The following is a 20,251-nucleotide window of genomic DNA, read 5'->3' as shown; positions in this document are numbered from 1 at the left end:
TGTATGTGTGTGTGTTTTTTAAAATAGCCGTAACAATTTTTTAGTCGTATCACTATGATGTCTGCAGTGTGGCAGTTTATGGTGATGTCTAGCACTGGGGCATCATGCAGCAGACATATAGCATCACATCCCACCCAGTCACATTATCCTGACACCAGGCCGACCAGTCCTAACATAACCTCTTAATGCTGAGCGCCTAGTAAGGCATCTGTTAATACCATTTTTATAAGTCTTTGGTATGACTCAAATGGGGTTCGAACCCGCAACTTCTCATATCCGAGGTGGACACTCTAACCACTAGGCCACCAGAGTGGTAATGGAATTATTTTAATGCAAACTAAGGTGTATATTAACCAGCTGTCAGGAATGAACTCACGGGTAAAACTTCTACTTTAGAACAACAATTAATTTTTTTAGATCAGTAAATGTGCCTACATAAGACTACATTGACATATACTTGACATTTGTTGAGAACCAATCAAGTTTATATGAGAAAGAGAGATGTATGTTTGATATGCTGAGGAAAAATGTGTAAGTTTTAAGTATGTTACAGATATTGCATGTGTCCAAAGCTACATTTAATTTGACTCTTGTTTAGAGAGTTGGGAGAGAACATAGCTCTCTCTCTCACTCTCTCTCTCTCTCTCTCTCTCTCTCTCTCTCTCTAATAGCCATGCTTTACAAGTTCACGTGCTATAAACACCTCGACATTGATGTTGTAAATAGTTTCTAGGAAGATTGCTTTGACTATTGGCACATGCTGTATGACTGCTAGTTACCAGCTAGCAGGGACAAACATCGTCAGTCACACTTCATAAAAATAAGTAGTAACTGGGTTAATTTGACATGGCAGTCAAAATCCACAGCTAAACGATTAAAACTGATATAAAATTTTATTCTCTGTTGAGAAATAGCTTGATGCATACATTATTCAAGATGGATGTTTTACTGAAAACCTTTGATAAAGAACATTTACCATTATAAGTCAAATTCAACACAAACATTCATTTAAAAAATGCATTTTTCCTTGCAGCAAGTGCCAAGACAAGATTTTGTTATTATATGTTGTTGTAAGTTAATTTGAAAAAATTATATTGCTTATCAAATTATTTATCAACAGATTACTAAAATGCATACCATGACAAGAAGTAAAAGATTCTGTTGCTAAGCCTTGACCCCTGATCATGCAGATAAGAAGTATCGGAATAAAAATTTGCTTAGTCCTTTCTCAGATTAGCTCTAAACCTGCCTATGTTTATTTACATAAGTAAAACATGATACATCAAAATGGACAGGTTCAGAAAACGTCCAATCAGATTAACAGTTTCCGAGACATTTGTGATCATTGGTACTGTATATATGTATTACCTACATTATAGTCCTGGTTTTGGGAAGACTTCTACATGTTGACCCACAATGTGTAACATGTTGTTAACCCTTCTATTCCCTATTGTAATTAGAGAAGTAGGTGCTCAGTGTTGATTGACGTGTTGGAAAGGTCTTTCACCTTTTCAAGATTTATCATAAAATGCAAACCTCAAGACAATTTTTGTTGATTTGGAGATAGGTTAATAACGAATATTATGTAAAGTTTTGTACTGATTATAATTATATAATTAACATATAAAATTACTTGCCGTACTTTAAACAAGGGTTTTGCAATTTTCCAAAACCATAATTACAGTGGAAATACTGTCATGTACTTGCATGAAGGTGATGAGGTCTAATGGAGGTACCAAAAATGAGGTTTAATGGAGGTACCAAAAATGAGGTCTAATGGAGGTACCAAAAATGAGGTCTAAGAGAGGTACTGAAAAATGGTCCAACAACAATATTTACAAAATATACAATTGTAGCATACTGTAGTATCATATTTTTTTTTCCTGGGTCTCAATTTACATGGTTTTGTATAATAAAAATTTTAAGAGAAGACTGTTGTGGGTACTTAATTTCATGATTTTGCCTTTACAAATTTTCATATATGTAGGTATTTCATTTCATGGATTGACCTCATCATTACTCTGAATAGAAAATATAAAACTATGCTGACAACAAAACGTGGTTGTTTCAATGTTAAAATAATACTACCACCTGATTGAGCACAAATTGAACACATGTCCAGACATAACACTTGCACTCAACATCAAAGGGAGCTATCACACAGCAAAAAACAAAAAGCAAATCAGCTATTAAAGTACAGTAAATTAAAGAATGATCTCGTCCTTAAAACATTCTCCACAAAGTTGCACCAGCAATTAGTGTCTGACAACCATGATGTTAACACAAACTGTGGCTGAAGAGTAGTAAAATTCAATTTTGATCCTTGTTGGTTCGGATAATGTCATCATTGCACATGATGAACCAAACATATGACCAGCTGCCCCTTGCTCGATGTAGTTAGAAAGCAGTGTTAACATTTGATGTGTTCAGAGCCTATAAAAGTGTTAAGCTGCCAGCTAAAATAAAAAACAATGGAATAAGTTCTTTATTTGATCCTGCCAGATGTATGAACCAACTTCATGCACTAGACTTTACTACACATTTCATCAATCATTTCTGCTGAATAGAAAATTGCAGCTCACGCAGAAATGTATCAAAGATTGGACTTAATTATCCATGACTTTGAGAAAACTAAATGTGTTTAATTCGATTTCAGGATTATTAACCTGACCAACAGTTCTGTGTACCAGCAGACTTGATTGACACAATGTTGATTCAGTGGTTTTGTAGAAAAATCATGTGTGAGCTTCAATACTTGGCAGTAATTTATGTATATGCCTAGTGTTTATTGATAATTGTGCTTCAAGTATTACTTCCAGTATTTTAGTCATATTTTTCAGTGGGATTAAGCATACATGGATAAATGAGACATGCTTTCACAATGATTTAAATTTTCTACATTTTCTCTTGACTGAAGAATCAATTTAAATAAGTTAAATGTTCTACTGTCAGTCTTTAATTTTTGTATTACTGGTGTTCGAATACCATGTGGTTTTTCTCATTTTTCTCTGTCCCTGCATAATGATTAAGGCACTGAGGGAAAATTATAAATGTAGCATAGTATGCATCAAAATGCATTTTGATTTTTTTTCTTCAAAGGACTAAAAAACAGGAATATGTAGAGGCTTAGATTTTATTATAAGATTACAGAAATGACATTGATTTATCAGATGGTTCTATTGATGTCTGGAATGATGCACGTTAAAAAAATGTTGGGGAAGCTTATTTTTTGCATGTGACTAATTTTTCATTGGGTCTTAAAGTTTGTGGATTAGAGCAATAACAGAATCCACAAAAATTGGTACCCCATGAAAATTAGTGATACTACAGTATGTATTATTAATCTTTTAACTTAAAGTAATATATATATATATATACATATATATATATATATATATATATATATATATATATATATATATATATATATATATATATATATATATATATACTTGCTTATAAATCGAGTTCAGCTGCAAACAACACAGATCCAGATCTGCCATGGCATAATGCCCTAGAAGTAATCAGTAAAACAAAAAACAGACCTTTTTCTGCATGCACATTATGCTAAGCCAGATCAGGATCTTTCTTGTTTGCAGTATGACTTGGCTTATAAGCAAACATATACAGTATATTTATTTTCACAGTGATTCTAAGAAGGACTGGCCCATTTAGCTTACCTGGTGAAATGGCCAGGTGAGCTTAGGACTGGCCCATTTAGCTTACCTGTCGAAATGGCCAGGTGAGCTTATGATATGGTCCTTTGATGTGCATCATGTATCATCAGTCAGCAATTCATCTAAAACCCAATGGACCAATTTCACCCAAACATGGCGGACAATGCCATGGCATGAAGACCTTTCAGATTTGTACAAATACAGTTACTAAAAATAATTAACAAAATTAAAACAACTTATCCAAAATTTGTAAACAGAATTGTAAACAGAATTGGATCAAATTTGATTTTTAAAATTCCTGTCATGAAAGTCATTTAAATGTTAGGCAGGGGGTCTCTTGGTTTTAACAGCCCTTTTAACTCATAATTGACTATATCATGCTGGGAAAATGGGAGCTGCCTTTCCCAATGAAGCAGTCTGAACCTTGGATTATGAGTCTGATGCTCACACAAGCTACCATCGCTGTATAATCAGTTGTGAAGTATAGCTACCATTGCTGAAACAAAAATTGTTAACCACTTCACGATGCCCTAGACAGAATTTGTCCAAATTTGGCAGCAAGCATTCTGGCATGAAGTTCTTTTTGTTTTATTCAAATTTTCCTGATCGTTCCTTAGATATGGCCACCATCACTAGCAATATAAAAAGCTTGTAAATCATTTCTTGAAATCTGATGAACAGAATTTAAAAGATTTTATGAAAAGTCTTTAGCAAGAGAAGTTCATTCAGATGATGCCAATCTGCCATCAATTAAGGCTGATGTTATAAAAAAATAGAAAAGCCTTTAACAACCTTGTAAAATAATGTGTAGAATTGGACTAAATATGACATGCCTGTAAGTTTTTTTGGTAAAAATAATGCAAATCCGCAATGAAATATGACTATCATTACTAAAAAAAGACCTTACATGCGGGAGGTCACCATTTCGAACTTAGGCCGGGTCATATCAAAGACTTATAAAAATGGTAGTAACAGCAGCCTCGCTATGCACTCAGCATTAAGAGGTTAGTGTTAAGACTGGTAGGCCTGGTGTCGGGATAATGTGTCAGGGTGGGACATCATGCTACATGTCTGCTGCATGATGCCCCAGTACATCATAGCAATATAACTGAAAAATTGTTAAAGCTACATTAAAAATCCAAATCAGACACACACACATACAGAAAATAGAAATACCTTTAAAAATTTCCATAATCAGAATTTAACAAAATGTTAAAGAAAGTGCCATGCATGAAACCCTTTTAATCTCATTTAAAAAGTTACTATCCATCATTCTTCATGGTCACCATCACTACAAAAGCTTTAAATGGCTTTTTCTCAAAAACTACTTAATAAAACTGAATCAAATTTGACAGAAAACTTCCTGCCATAAAGGCCTTTTCACATTTGAACAAATAATGATGATCTGCAGTCAAATATGGCTGCTGTAACAGGTACACTTTCAATCCAAAGTATCAAATACTACAGTCAAGCAAAGTTATCATATCCCCCCCTACTACTGCACAGAGGCATTAACCTTGGAAACTTTGCTAAACAGCAGTTTAAAATTTCCATTTGAAATGCCAGTATTTTAAACCCCAAAATGCCAATATTGTTTCTGTACGTTTTTGAACCAGGTTTGAAAAAAATAATTCACAATTCATAGAGAGCATGCCAAAAATATGGACATTACACAAGTGATACCTTCATTTAGGATTGATAAGCACACAAAGTATTTAAAGATGCCAGATTGTATTCCCTCAGTAATTGACCCATTCCGTAGCCATCGAAGTCATAATTGCACTTTTTTACATGTTACACCATTCGTGTTGACTGCATTGTACAAGCATCAAACCCAGGCTTCACTAATAGTGACTTCGATTTTACCTGACATGCACTGAATGTACGAGAACCTATGTTGTAACCATTGTGTCAGTTGTACATGGTGACAGAGGAATTGGCATTTTCATATATACATATTTTTATGTTTTGGGGGTGACCTTCCTTGTAGACAAGCTTTTCTTTCATCCACAGTTCAACTTTCTGTCATGAACAAAAGAATGTACATCAGTCAGAATTTTTTCTGGATGCATGATTGCACAGAAGCATTAAATAATGATACTTTTTGTTTCACTAGCATGAGTAAACAGGACAAATTGTATACCTCATAAACTAATTCTACATGTACTAATATATAAATAGGAACATGGAAGGTAATTTAATCTGAAGAAGGAATTCAAATTATATCATTCTTGTATAACAAAAATATCTTTTTCAGAAATTATGAAAACATTTATTTCTAGTAGTGGGTGTTTCCAATGTCATTCTTCATTTTTAAACTGTAATCTAGTGTTGTTCACTTCATGACCCATATTAGTGACATCATTTTACTCCTCCTGACCTACCCACCCCATAAATGTCTAAGGATTTTGACTAGAATATTGTTTTAGGAAGTTTTCCCTAGTAACTGTCTGGCTTCCATATTAACCAGGTGGAAAATATTTGTGACATATTCTTTAAAAAGTGTTTTTAAAAAATCATTTAAATAAATTTTTATCCAACTTTCAAAGGAATGTTCCAGGTAAAATGTTCCCTGTGTTGGGTGTGTGGAAGCCTTTGAAGCAACTGTTGAATTGCCATTGCATATAGATTGAAAACAGTCATTGAGACCATTTGCTCAGACAGGGTAAGACTGTTTTGTTTAGTTCTGGGGTGTTTTTTATGACCTTATTTATCATTTAGTTCAGCTCCAACCAGCCTGAAAACCTATTTTTGACATCAAGAGGCCACAGGTGGCTAAGTGGTCTAAAGTACTTGACTTACCACTGCCATCTCACCTCAGTCAGCATGTGTTTGAGAGTCTCAGCCTTGGCTAATGTGGATATACATTGCCTTCCAGTAGATTTCAAGTTGGAAATTGAATTGAATGGGGGGAGGACCCTCCCCAACGAGGATACAAGGGTGTTTTTCTAAAGTAGCTAGCTATAAAGGAAACGTAGCAAGGTAAATCACAGGGTTCCCCTCTGATAAGGAAAGCCATGGGTATGTGAGAAAGCTCGCCAAAAGCTTCCCACGGGTTGGTGGTTGTTTACGTTTTTCTTCATCCACAAGTTGTACTGGTTGCCATGTATAGCCTATCATGTGCTGAGAAATGGCGTTAAACCCAAAATGACTATTTTTAACATCTCTTACACCACTGTCCTGATTCGTTATGTTTTGCAATTTTCCTGATGATATTTTCGTATTGTGTTTTGTGGGCTTTCCTAGCAACTGTTTCCATAACACACAGATGGAAAATCTATAATTAGACACATTCATTTAATTTGACCAGTTTGAATAAATATTGGTAGGAATACATGTACATGTATTCATATTTTCATGTTCTGCAAATGTTGTGCTTTTGAAGGCCTACATGACAACCGTTCAGCTTTTGTAGATACCTGGTGCCAGAATATATCTCAACCTAGATTACCTTGCCTATTACTAAAGTATTGTGTCTGGACTTTTACTCAGCTGGCTGTAAAGTAAATAAGCTTATGGATGGCCCTGCATCTGTCATGCCTTATTCATGGTGCATCCATCAACAGCTGCTATTTTCAGCCTTTTCTAACATGGGAACAGTTTAAAGCTTTGCAGAGAACATCCTCAGTAACTTCCCAAAAAATTTACCAAATTTGACAGGAAGGTTACTGGCATGAAGAACTTTCAGATGTGTACAAACAATGTTGATCCCCCAGCAGATACGGCCACCATTTCTAACAACTGTAACCATTTAAATGACTTGAATATATATATATATATATATATATATATATATATATATATATATATATATATATATATATATATATATATATATATATATATATATTATTTTTTCTCTTGCTTCACGTCCACTTCTCCCTGTTGAGCTCTCACTTATCCCTAAAATTCAGGTCTCACTTCACCCCTGGACTTCCTAAAGAATATTCACCAAATTTGAATGAAAGCATCCTGGCATTATGGTTTTCAGTTTGTATAAATTATTCCAATCTGCCTTCCAATACAAAAATTAGAAATGACAATAAAAGTTAGAAGAAAAAAAATCATTTGATTGGCTTTTTCTCAAACACCACTGAATGTAATTTGACCAAACTTGACAGAAAACACTGGCATGTGAGATATTCAGGTTTGTACAAATATTGTCTATCTACTGTCAGATATGGTGGCTGTTACTAAAAATAGAAAAAGCTTTAAATGACTGGCAAAAAGCAATCAACATAATTTGCCTAAATTTGACAGAAACCATACAGGAATAGAGGGCTGATCCACCATCAAATAATGGCAACCATTACTAAAACAGAAATTTAACTTTTAAAAAATTCTCCAAAATATAATTTGATCATATTCGACAGAAAGAGTCCCAAGCATGAAGGCATGAAGACCTTTCAAACTTGTACAAAAGATGCTACTTTGCCATCAAATATGGCTATCATTATTCAAATGAGAAAGACTTTTTAACCAATTCTTGATCAGAACTTGTAAAAAATGTGACAGAAAACATCCTGGAAAGCATCCATGGCATAACGAACAATAAAATTTATACAAAAGATGCCTAAGAACTGGCCACCTTTTAACAGAATTTGGCACAAATCCTCCTTTCATTCACAGCTCACAGATTTTCACAACTGATAGTAATCTACAGTAAAATATGGACACTATTACTGAAATTGACAAAAATGAAAAAAAATTCTCTAAAACCACTGAATAGAATTTGATCATGTTTGACAGAAAGAATCCTGGCATGAAGATCTTTCAGATTTCAAATTTGTATAAAATTGATGCCAATATGCCATCAAATAGAGGAGCTTTTAATTGACTTTTCCAGATTTGCAGAATAGAATTTGATGAAACTTGAAAGAAAGCGTCCAGGCATGAAAACACTCTAAATTTATACAAAGATGACCTAGCTACTGTTGCATATGGCCACAGTTAATAAAAATAAAAAATAAAACTTTAAACAAACTTCTCCAAAACCTCTACAGAATATGGACTAGATTTTACAGAAAGCATCCTGACATAGAGGGCTTTCATATTTTTTACATCTGATATTTATCTGCTATTAAATATGTAGAATGACTTTGGAGTAACATCTTCAAAACCACTTAACAGAATGATGGTGGCAAGAAGATCTTTCAGGTCTATACAAATGAATTGTCAATTTGCTATCAAGGATGACTGATATTGCCAAATATAGAAGAACCATCATATGATTGAACAGAGAACTGGACATGAAAGCATCTTGACTTGGACAGTTTTCTAATTTTACAATTGATGCTGATCCACCATCAAATATGGTAACAGTTACTAAACGTAAAACAACCTTTAAGCAACCACTCCAGAACAACTAAATAGAATTTGATTATACTTAACAGAAATTATCCTGGAATGAAGACCATTCAGATTTACACAAATGGTACCTGTCTGCCATCAAATGTAGTCATGATTACCAATGCTGGAGAAACTTGTAACTGGCTTTTTGTCATAAGCCACTCAATTGTGATCAGAAGCAGCCTGGAAAAAAGATTTAGGCATGTGTTATCCTTGTCCATGCCTTGTCAATGGAGCTTCTCTACCTCCAGAGTGATGATTCTCTGGAGACATCCAAGATTTTACACAATAAGAGCCTTCTGAGGGCTGCTTCCTTAAAAGTTGAGACTCATTTCAGAGGGTTAATTCCCCTCCCCCTTGGCTTTTCAGTTTCTAAGATACCAGCAATATCAATCCTTTGCATCTGCTTCTGGCCCATTGAGTTGGCCATCTTGTAAAATCAATCTGTTTGACCACCTAGTCCATCAGTGAAGTTCTTTAAAGTCAAGCAGCCCTAGTCAAAGCATTAATCCCATTTCAAAACTCCCTGTTGGAAGTCAGGCCCCAGAAGAGCATGCCACATAGACACAGGGAAGAAATTGCAGGCCATTTCCCTTGTCCTAAGGATAAGGGTGGACAGAGCTAGGGTCTCAATCCCTCTCCTGCAGAATGTTCCTCTTTCATTGGTTACCATAGGTACCAGGTTAAACTTCTTTTCAGAGGTTTGGTCTGGACTAATGGTTGATGACTTGGTCCTTTCTATCACAAAGGTGGATGCATGTTTCAGTTTCAGGATCTCCTTCTCAAGTAAGGTCCCCCATGTATTTCCACCAGTTGAATCTGGTATGATTAATGGAAGAGGTGCACTCCCTTCTTCAGAAGGTGCAGTTCAGCCCATTTAAGGTCACTAGATATCCCAATCCTGTAATATTTCATTATTTGATCTACAATGGCTTACTCGAGTCACTTATACTAAATCTGTATCACTGTTGGTCCATAGTGGCCATGCTGGATCATTTATCCTACCATGAAAAATCAGATCTTACTCCATCTCCAGATTATATCTAGGTGGGGATAAATTACCTCAAAAAACAGGATTAGTCTTTGTTCCTCAGGACAGTAGACAAGACCCTGTCTCTGTTGGAAATACTGAGAGCAATGATCATTTTTTCGTCTTATATTCTTGGCTGGAAACCTTGTACTCCATAATGGATATAGTTCTCCATGGCAGACTGTATCTACTCCTACTCTCTGCATGGAGGTTTGGAACCTCCTTCACTGGGTGCCTCATTCCTAGTAAAAGATATTTTGGAGGAAAGTTTGTCATTAAAAGGGAAGCTAGTCTTTGAAGAATCACCTCTACACCAATCCATAGTGGATTCCCTGTTCCAACTTAGGGGATACCATTGGACTTAATTGCAGGCTTAACAGTGATCTCCCCTTTTACATTTTTTAAAAAGCTAAAGATAACTAAGCTTATTGGCATAAAAGCCTTTCAACATTTGATAGATAATGCTGAAGTATATATAGATGAGGGTACAAAAAAAGATAAATTTTGAAAAAATCTGGTCTGGTTGAATGAATACTGCCCACACCAGGCATAGTTGACTGCATCCTGCTACACTAAGCCTGGTTGACTGAATCCTGCCCACAACAGGCCTGGTTGACTGAATCCTGCCCACACTAGTCCTCTTTGACTGAATCCTGCCCACACCAGGCCTGCCTGACTGAATCCTGCCCACACCAAGCCCAGTTGACTGAATCCTGCCCACACCAGGCATAGTTGACTGCATCCTGCCACACCAGGCCTGGTTGACTGAATCCTGCCTACACCAGGCATAGTTGACTGAATGCTGCTCTCATCAAGCCTGATCGACACCTAGTGTGTCTCATGCAAAACATTTACTTGAGTCACCTCAATGATTGTCAAACACCAATAAACCAAGAACCAACCAATCCTTGAAGATTTACAGAGAATTGGTTGCTTTTTTGACATTCCTGTAATATATATATATATATATATATATATATATATATATATATATATATATATATAGAGAGAGAGAGAGAGAGAGAGAGAGAGAGAGAGAGAGATAAGCAGGCAAATATCACTTATCTGGACTCCTCTGGAAAACACAGATTTCATCAGAATATGTTATATCAATGAATAATAATGCCATAAAGAACAAATCATAGATAAGCAGAACCTTTCTTTTGTCTGGATAAGTGAAAATCCAAGATATTATTCATATGGGTACTTTACATTTAATGTTCTAAGCTATACAATAAATCACAAACAATAAATTATTTAAGTTTTGCAGGAAGATATTTTGTAAAAATAGTTTTCAGGTTGTAAAAATTTTGTGCTACAGATATCTAGTAATTTTTTAAAATAATAATCAACACTTGACATAAGTTTTATAATAGCTAATGCTCATATACAGACCTAGTTAAGGCCCATAGTAAAGTCTGTAGACCTTGTTAAGGCCCATATTAAAGTCTGTACATTAACCTTGTGAATACCCATAGGAAAGTCTGTAGACCATGTTAAGGCCCATATTAAAGTCTGTACATTGACCTTGTGAATGCCCACATTAAAAGTTTATCTATAGACCTTGTTAAGGCCCATATTAAAGACTGTATATAGACCTAGTTAATGCCCATATTGAAGTCTGTATATAGACCTAGTTAATGTCCATATTGATGTCTGTATATAGACCTAGTTAATGCCCATATTGATGTCTGTATATAGACCTAGTTATTGCCCATATTGATGTCTGTATATAGACCTAATTAATGCCCATATTGAAGTCTGTATATAGACCTAGGTAATACCCATATTAAAGTCTTTATATAGACCTAGTTAATGCCCATATTACAGTCTGTCCATTGACCTTGTGAATGCCCAATATGGTCTGTACAGTGATCTAGTTAATGCCCATATTAAAAGTTTGTATATAGACCTAGTTAATGCCCAAATTGAAGTCTGGATATAGACCTTGAGTGTTGAGTACCTGATTAGAGTAAATTATATCTATCTAATTAGACCATAACATTTTTTGTTGTTGTAGGTTTGACAGGTATTGATTTAGTATAGTAGGCTATTTTGTAATGTTGTCTTATTTTATACCTTGTGTACTCACAAGTCAGGTCCAAATGTATACAACATTGACCCTGTTCTGATGTTACATAATGTGCCAGTAGATCAGGATCTGAGTTGTTTGTTCTATTGATTACCTCTAACAAACTGCAAAGACACAGATCTGCCAGTGCTTAATGCACCAGCAGATCTAGGTCTGTGCTGTTTGCAGTGGGACTTGACTTGTAAGTGAATATATACAGTACATTTGCTCAACAGAATTTGTTTTGTATGTATGGTAATCATGCATACATTGAAGTAATCATGCAGTTAGTTACTGAATAATTTATACTGCTTACTGACATTGTAATGTTAATAAGTCACTTTAATAAAGTGATGTCTGTTTTATCTCTTACATATCACCTACTAAACTCTATTCATTTTGTAAATTTTCTAAACATTTTCAACCATAATAAAAGAATTTTTTAAATCTTTTGGAACAAATTATTTTGTGCATACCTTTATGGTCACATCATTATTCATCAAACATCATTGCCTGTTTATTTAGACATGAAACACATGCATGTAGTTTGCAAGTTTTCTTTAAAAATTTACATTATTAAAGACTCAAAAGAGACTGCGTCATAGATTTACCCATTATATGATTTTGTGCTTGTCTTCTATCATCTACTGACTGTCCTGAATCAAATTTTGCTTGAATTGTTTCGTCAGTTGCTTTATTTACTGTTTTCATCAGTGGTTGGTCAATGCAATTATTGCATAGCTCAGTTACCAGGGAATATGAGAGATCCATCTTTAATGAGCTCAGAAAATCAGCTATTGAGGTCAGGGGGAATAACCTTCAAGGCAGGAAGAAATATACAGTTTCTGTTATTCATAGATACGACACAACTTGCTGTGATACACAGTCAACAGACTGCCCAATCATTACATCATAAACAATGCCACTACTAGTACAAACCATTTAACCCCATGGTAAACCTCATTTTTAAATGTCATTTTTGTTATGTTAGTTAGTAATTTATTCCATAAAGACTGATAAATTTGCTATGTCAGTGCTGTATCAGCTACCTTAAGATTATATTTTTTATCTTATCCATTACATTTGACAAATTCTTTTGAAAGCAATCTTAAAGTAAGAAAATACCATTGCAGATTTAACCTTGTGTGCTAGTGGCTTTATCCATGATTAAACCCGATGCAAGAATTATGATGCAGTCAGGTCTTATTAGTCTGACCTCAAATTATCTCTCCTTCCAAATGTGTAGGTGACCAAGTGGATTTAAGCCTTCATGGCCAAGAGGCTGTAAGCCTTGATGGTCAAATTGGTGTATGCCATGATGAACAAATGGGTGCATGTCTTGGTGGCCAAGAGGTGTAAGCCTTCATGAACAAGAGGATGTAAGCCTTGATGACCAAGAGTGTATAAGCCATGATGGCCAAGAGGTGTAAGCCTTGATGGCCAAGAGGTGTAAGCATTGATGGTCAAGTGGGTATCAGCCATGATGGCCAAGAGGTGTAAGCCTAGATGAACAAGAGGTGTAAGCCTAGATGAACAAGAGGTGTAAGCCAAGATGAACAAGAGGATGTAAGCCTTGATGGCCAAGAGGTGTAAGCATTGATGGTCAAGTGGGTATAAGCCATGATGAATGATGATTAAGAGGATGTAAGTCTTGAGCCACAAATGGGTATAAGCCTTGATGGCCTAAAGGGTGTAACCTTTAATGGCCAAGTGGGTATAAGCCTTGATGGCCAAGTGGGTATAAGTCTTGATGGCCAAGTGGGTATAAGCCTTGATGGCCTAAAGGGTGTAACCTTTAATGGCCAAGTGGGCATAAGCCTTGATGGCCAAGTGGGTATAAGCCTTGATGGCCAAGTGGGTATAAGTCTTGATGGCCAAGTGGGTATAAGTCTTGATGGCCAAGTGGGTATAAGCCTTGATGGCCAAGTGGGTATAAGTCTTGATGGCCAAGTGGGTATAAGTCTTGATGGCCAAGTGGGTATAAGTCTTGATGGCCAAGTGGGTATAAGTCTTGATGGCCAAGTGGGTATAAGCCTTGATGGCCAAGTGGGTATAAGTCTTGATGGCCAAGTGGGTATAAGTCTTGATGGCCAAGTGGGTATAAGCCTTGATGGCCAAGTGGGTATAAGCCTTGATGGCCAAGTGGGTATAAGTCTTGATGGCCAAGTGGGTATAAGTCTTGATGGCCAAGTGGGTATAAGCCTTGATGGCCTAAAGGGTGTAACCTTTAATGGCCAAGTGGGTATAAGCCTTGATGGCCAAGTGGGTATAAGTCTTGATGGCCAAGTGGGTATAAGCCTTGATGGCCTAAAGGGTGTAACCTCTAATGGCCAAGTGGGCATAAGCCTTGATGGCCAAGTGGGTATAAGCCTTGATGGCCAAGTGGGTATAAGTCTTGATGGCCAAGTGGGTATAAGTCTTGATGGCCAAGTGGGTATAAGTCTTGATGGCCAAGTGGGTATAAGCCTTGATGGCCAAGTGGGTATAAGTCTTGATGGCCAAGTGGGTATAAGCCTTGATGGCCAAGTGGGTATAAGCCTTGATGGCCAAGTGGGTATAAGTCTTGATGGCCAAGTGGGTATAAGTCTTGATGGCCAAGTGGGTATAAGCGTTGACGAACAATGATCAAGAGGATGTAAGTCTTGAGCCACAAATGGCTATAAGCCTTGATGGCCTAAAGGGTGTAACCTTTAATGGCCAAGTGGATATAAGCCTTGATGGCCAAGTGGGTATAAGCCTTGATGGCCAAGTGGGTATAAGCCATGATGAACGATGATCAAGAGGATGTAAGTCTTGAGCCTCAAATGGGTATAAGCCTTGAAGGCCTAGAGGGTATAAGCCTTGATGAACAAGTGGATATAAGCTTTGAAGTCCAAGTGGGTATAAGCCTTGATGGCCAGTCGGATATAAGCCTTGATGGGCCTTGATGGCCAGTCGGATATAAGCCTTGATGGCCAGGAGGGTGGAAGCCTTAATGACCAAGTGGGTGTAAATCTTGATGGCCAAGCATGTATTAGCTTTGATGAACAAGAAGGTACAAAAGCAGCAGGTCTCCAATTTGCTGAAGCGACACTGTAGGTGGAGTCCAGCAAACAGTATAGAGGTGATGTATCTATAAAATCCATCAATGGCATGTTGGTTTCCATTGGATACTCATTTCCTTCACCATCTTATGTATTCAGCCCTCCCTGTGGTGTTAGATGTTTGATTTAACTTGAGAAATCCCATCATGCCTTAGCATGGGGAGTGTTAGGGTGATCACTTCACCTTGCTATTTGAAAAAAATCACCAAAACTATATGGCAAGACCTACCAGCTTTTATGCCTTATTGGTCTATTAAAGGCAGTCATTTTTAAAGTTTGGTTTATTTGGTATTTTATGATGGGAATAACCAGATTTTGGTTAGTAAAACTAGACTGTTTCCAATTTTTTTTACAAAAACTGTACTTTTTATCTTTACTGATTGATGACCAAATGAGCTTATGTGATAGCTCAGCATTTGTGACCATTCATAGTTTTTACTACTATTCCTCTTGATCTAACTGGACCAAAAGAGCTTATTCTGTGGTGTTACGTTCATCAGCTGTTCACAGTTGTTGTCGCTACGTATCCTAAACTGCTTGGAGGAAATTCATGACACTTGGAAAACAGTTTCATACTGAGGTCAGGTTGCTGAAAGTGGTGGCCCCTCAAGCATTCAGTAAAGCAGCCATCTTGAAAATTTAGTTACAGCTTTTATTCCAGAATGGATGATTGAAATGGACATGGGATCTCAACAGAAATGCTTTTTATGATGTGTTGATAGTCCTAAAACAAGTGGTGCCTATCAGACATCTTGCATGGCCATTAGAGCAGCATTTTCAAAATCCTATCACCACTCCTGCATTGATGGTCATATTGACATGAGATTTTACTAACAGACTTCTTGTGGCATGTAAATGGTCTTAAATGAAAAGCTGCTGATGTGATGTATGTCATGGCTGCTATGATGGCTGTCTTGATAATCTTGTCATTGCTATTCTAGCTAAATAGATTGTCATACTGACTTGTTTTTTTAAATACAAAACAGCATCTTATGACATGAAACAGAATTAAATAAAAAGTTATCAATTTTATAGTCTGTCAGGGCTGCTATTGTGGCCATCTTGAAAACCTTGCTCTTGCCACTCAAGCTGGATAGATTGTTATGCTGACATGGTTTTTTCTTAATGAAAATCGTGCTGATTTGACATCCAGTAGGGTCACCACAGCCAACATCTTTGAAATATTATTGCTACTACTCATGAATGGAAATATCCTATTGGCATGGGATTTTCACCAGAAGAATTCTTACAATGTCTAAATGGTCCTAAGTTAAAATGGTACCACCGGGACATCCAGTATGGCCACCACAGCAGACATCTTGAAACTCTTGTTATAGTTACTGCAACTGAATGGATGGTTATATCAGCATCGTCATAGACCAGCTTATGATGTCTAGTTGGTCCTAAATGAAAGTGGTGCCAATCTGTCATCTAGTATGGCTACAACAGCAGCCACCTTTAAAATCTTATTATTGCTAAAACTCCTGAACAAAACATCATATCAATGTAAGGTTTTCACTAAGTCTTTTACTGATGTCTACCTTGTCATCAGTGAAAATGGTGCCAGTCTTATGTCCAGTATGGCCAAGACAGTAGCTTATTTTGAAAATCTTTTTGCTCAAAAATATCTGACATAGTTCCAACACTTTGCTCAAAATATCAGAGATTGTTCCAACACTTTGCTCGAAATATCAGAGATTGTTCCAACACTCGGCAGTTAAAAAGAAATAGCCTTATTATGAGTTACTGTAAATTATTTCTAAACATCAAAAGTTTGGTCTTCTTCATTAAAATCTTGGTCTTCATGCAAATCTTCATCAAATTAATTAAAATCTTGGTCTTCATTAAAATCTTGGTCTACTGGTACTTCATTCACAGTTGACAGTTTGTTAAGCATATGTATAGATGAATGTACCTGTCCTGTATGAAGAACAATTTTATACAGAGATAATTTAAAATTTTCAAACCAACCGTATAGACCTTGATAATGCACTGGCAAAACTTGATCTACTTTCCTCATAGTTGTCTGTTAATTGGGCATAGGTATCCATGAATATACTAGTGTTATATATAGAAACAGTGTTATATCAAGGCACCTTATAATGAGTGGCCATACGATGTGATGGCAGATAGGTCCCTGATATAAACCATTGGTTGCACATTACACATTGATAAATATGGTTGCAGTCTTTAGATTATCCATACTTCAGGCAAGCTTTATCAAGATGTATAAAACAACATTAAAAACCTTTTGCATCTTAAAATAATGGTTGAAAAGTTTGATTTTTTACTATGTATAGAGAAAAGCCCTGTGATCTTCAAACTTTGAGCACCAAGCTTGGAATTGAGGTCAAAATCTGCAGATTTAGATTGATACATGGATGGATATAAATTTAACAAGCAAAGAAAAAAGGTTTTGACCAAAATTTCTGTAACTTTATTCTCAGCATTTAGAAAATCAGAGCTTGATATTAAGATATGTGCCCACAAGTTTCAGGAATACAGGAATTATATAAGTACATGTATTCAAATATCCCCTGGTGCTGGAATGTTGCCATGTTGTACAGCTGTTACAGTGATGGCATTTTAATTTTTATCTTTTCTTTCTTCCCTTCTATGCTCTCCCCTCTGGTTCAGGATTTTGAGGTATGGTACTGTGATGAATTGACTGTCTCATTTGTGACCGACTAATCTGTCCTGTTTTTGTTTTTTGTCAGGTTTGTCTGTCATTTGTTGCTTCATTCCTTCCCTTTTAGTTGCTTTAGCTAGTCACTTTTCTTAGACACGTTTTATTATTATTTGTAACTGTTAATAGATCTTTGAAGTTTGCATACCACATGTGCCATATTGGAAGTCCCAATTTCAATATATATATATATATATATATATATATATATATATATATATATATATATATATATAAACCTGCTTCATTTGAAAATTACTTCAGTCAATTCTGGCTACAACTTGTTTATTAGTAGTGTAATTAACCCTTTCATAGTTAATTACTCCAAAACTTTAATTTCAAACCAGAGGCATGGTTTTGTTTTTTTACCATGGTTTCATCTTCTCAGCTGGGACAAAGTCCATGTCCTCAAGGGAACAAGGTTTTAATTTTTTTTCTCACTGCTCCTATGGTCGTCTGTCATTACACAAAAAAATACATATCTTATGAATAATAAACTGCATCAGTATTTTTGACTTGATCCAAAGATAAAATAAAATAGTTACGAACAAATCACACTCACTAAGAAAATTGTGAAGGTATAACTAGGTCAGGTTTGAATAGTTGGACACAAGTAATATAGTATTAACAATCACATCTTTATGTTCATTTTAATCGGTTATTTGATGGCATATGAGAATCTTAACTTCAAAGAAAGTAATATCCATTAATCTTGCAATTATATACCAAATTCCATTTGAAATGAAAATTCAAACCATTTTCAAATAATTTTTTCTTTCTTGTAGGAACTGTAACATTTTTTGCCAATCAGAATTTGGTCTGCAATAGTGTAAATAGTATTTTGATCCATTGAACAGTAAACTGAGATATAATATACAATGCTAAGGCTTTTGGAACAAATTTCTGTCGTGATGCATAAATAATTGCAAATAATGTAGAGTATGTAATGTGAATATTTACATATTGATCAACACACACGTTTACCATACTACAAACAGCATAGAGTACCTAGACTAGCTATCCCATAATGCACAGTCAGTTTAGAGTTTATACTGTTTATAATCGTCATCATCGACCCTGATCTCCTAGCAGTCTTACATAATGACAGATGTGGGTGCATTCATGCATTTGGTTGGTATTATACACAATTAAATAAACAAGTTTCAGGATTGAATATTGGGCTTCCTTTGTGCTTCCACACATCACTAGTGCTTCCAATTTTGTCACAAGTGGTACATCACTTTACTGCATAGTTATTTTTGCTTTTGATTTTATTTTCAGTCATTTATAGAGCTAGGTCGTATCAGGAAATGTTTCACGCAGAAAGGAGGAATATTTATTCTTGAGGAATTTGGTAAGAATTTGCAAATTTTTGTTTTTATTTTATCATTTTTCTCGATATTTTTCCACTTTCAATGTCATAGGTCATATATTCATGTCTTTCAGATCTCAAGATGTTTCAGATTATGATTTCTTGTTATTTCACACATCCATATTGTACGTGATACATTCTTTGAAATTAAAGTGATGATATTGTCAGTCTTTCTTGCAGATTTTTCATTAGTTATATATGCATATTTCTTGCTTTGAATCAGAATGAAATTTGTATTTTAGTCCTTTTTTTCTTAGCTTTGTACATCAGTTCTAATGAAATGACTAAATTTTCCGAGGTAAATACTTATTTCACATGACCAAAGATTGTAGTAAAAAAACCTTTCACAGTACATGTATTATATATACAAGACAACTGATGACTGAACTAATTTGCTTGTACTTTCAACTTTGGGAAAAGTCTTTGCACTGACATTTTAGTCAGGATAGACTGGGTGATATCATGCAAAACTTCCTGTTATAAAGAAAGCAGTCATCTTGAAAGAAAATTTATGATTAATGAATATGAACCACAGAAATACTGCAGATACCATTGCATACCATGTGACAATATCACTTTCTGGTTTCATGCATCAGAATGCTTTTTTAGGAGTCTAAATACATAAATATATAGGCTGAAACATCTCATAAAAGGGGAAAGAACTTGTCTAGGTTCAGTTTGAATTTATCTGCCACTGAGGACATTTGCTCCTTGCTGGGATCTGATTAACTGATTGGCATGAGTAACTTCCTGACAGCATGATTGACAGGTAGAACTTAACACTACTGTGTCAGTTGCTGTTGGGGAGTGTGGTTGGTAAATAGCCTAGAATTGCCTTGTACCTGTTTTTATAATATTGATCTCATTATGGATAGTCACCTGGACTTAAACTAAACATCAGTAGGAAATACGCCATCAACCTTCAGGACAGTAATGTATTGTCATGTAACAGGCAGCTCTGATGAGAACTAACAACAATGTAT

At 35.6% G+C, this 20,251-nt stretch overlaps 1 protein-coding gene across 1 annotated transcript in view; it reads left to right on the top strand.

Annotated features, from left to right (window-relative positions):
* Positions 1-20,251, top strand: part of LOC149785784 (MAP kinase-activating death domain protein-like) — a 274,806-nt gene that overhangs the window by 217,579 nt on the left and 36,976 nt on the right. The window contains exon 30 of the mRNA XM_089979703.1: positions 19,178-19,250. Within this exon, the coding sequence (XP_089835829.1) occupies positions 19,178-19,250 (73 nt within the window). The remainder of the gene's footprint in view (positions 1-19,177; positions 19,251-20,251) is intronic.

The sequence above is a fragment of the Sinohyriopsis cumingii genome, chromosome 13, assembly GCF_028554795.1.
Source record: "Sinohyriopsis cumingii isolate HCF-2022 chromosome 13, ASM2855479v2, whole genome shotgun sequence".
Lineage (NCBI taxonomy): Eukaryota > Metazoa > Mollusca > Bivalvia > Unionida > Unionidae > Sinohyriopsis > Sinohyriopsis cumingii.
Note: the sequence above shows the minus strand (reverse complement) of the source record. Positions and strands in the feature narration are given on the sequence as shown.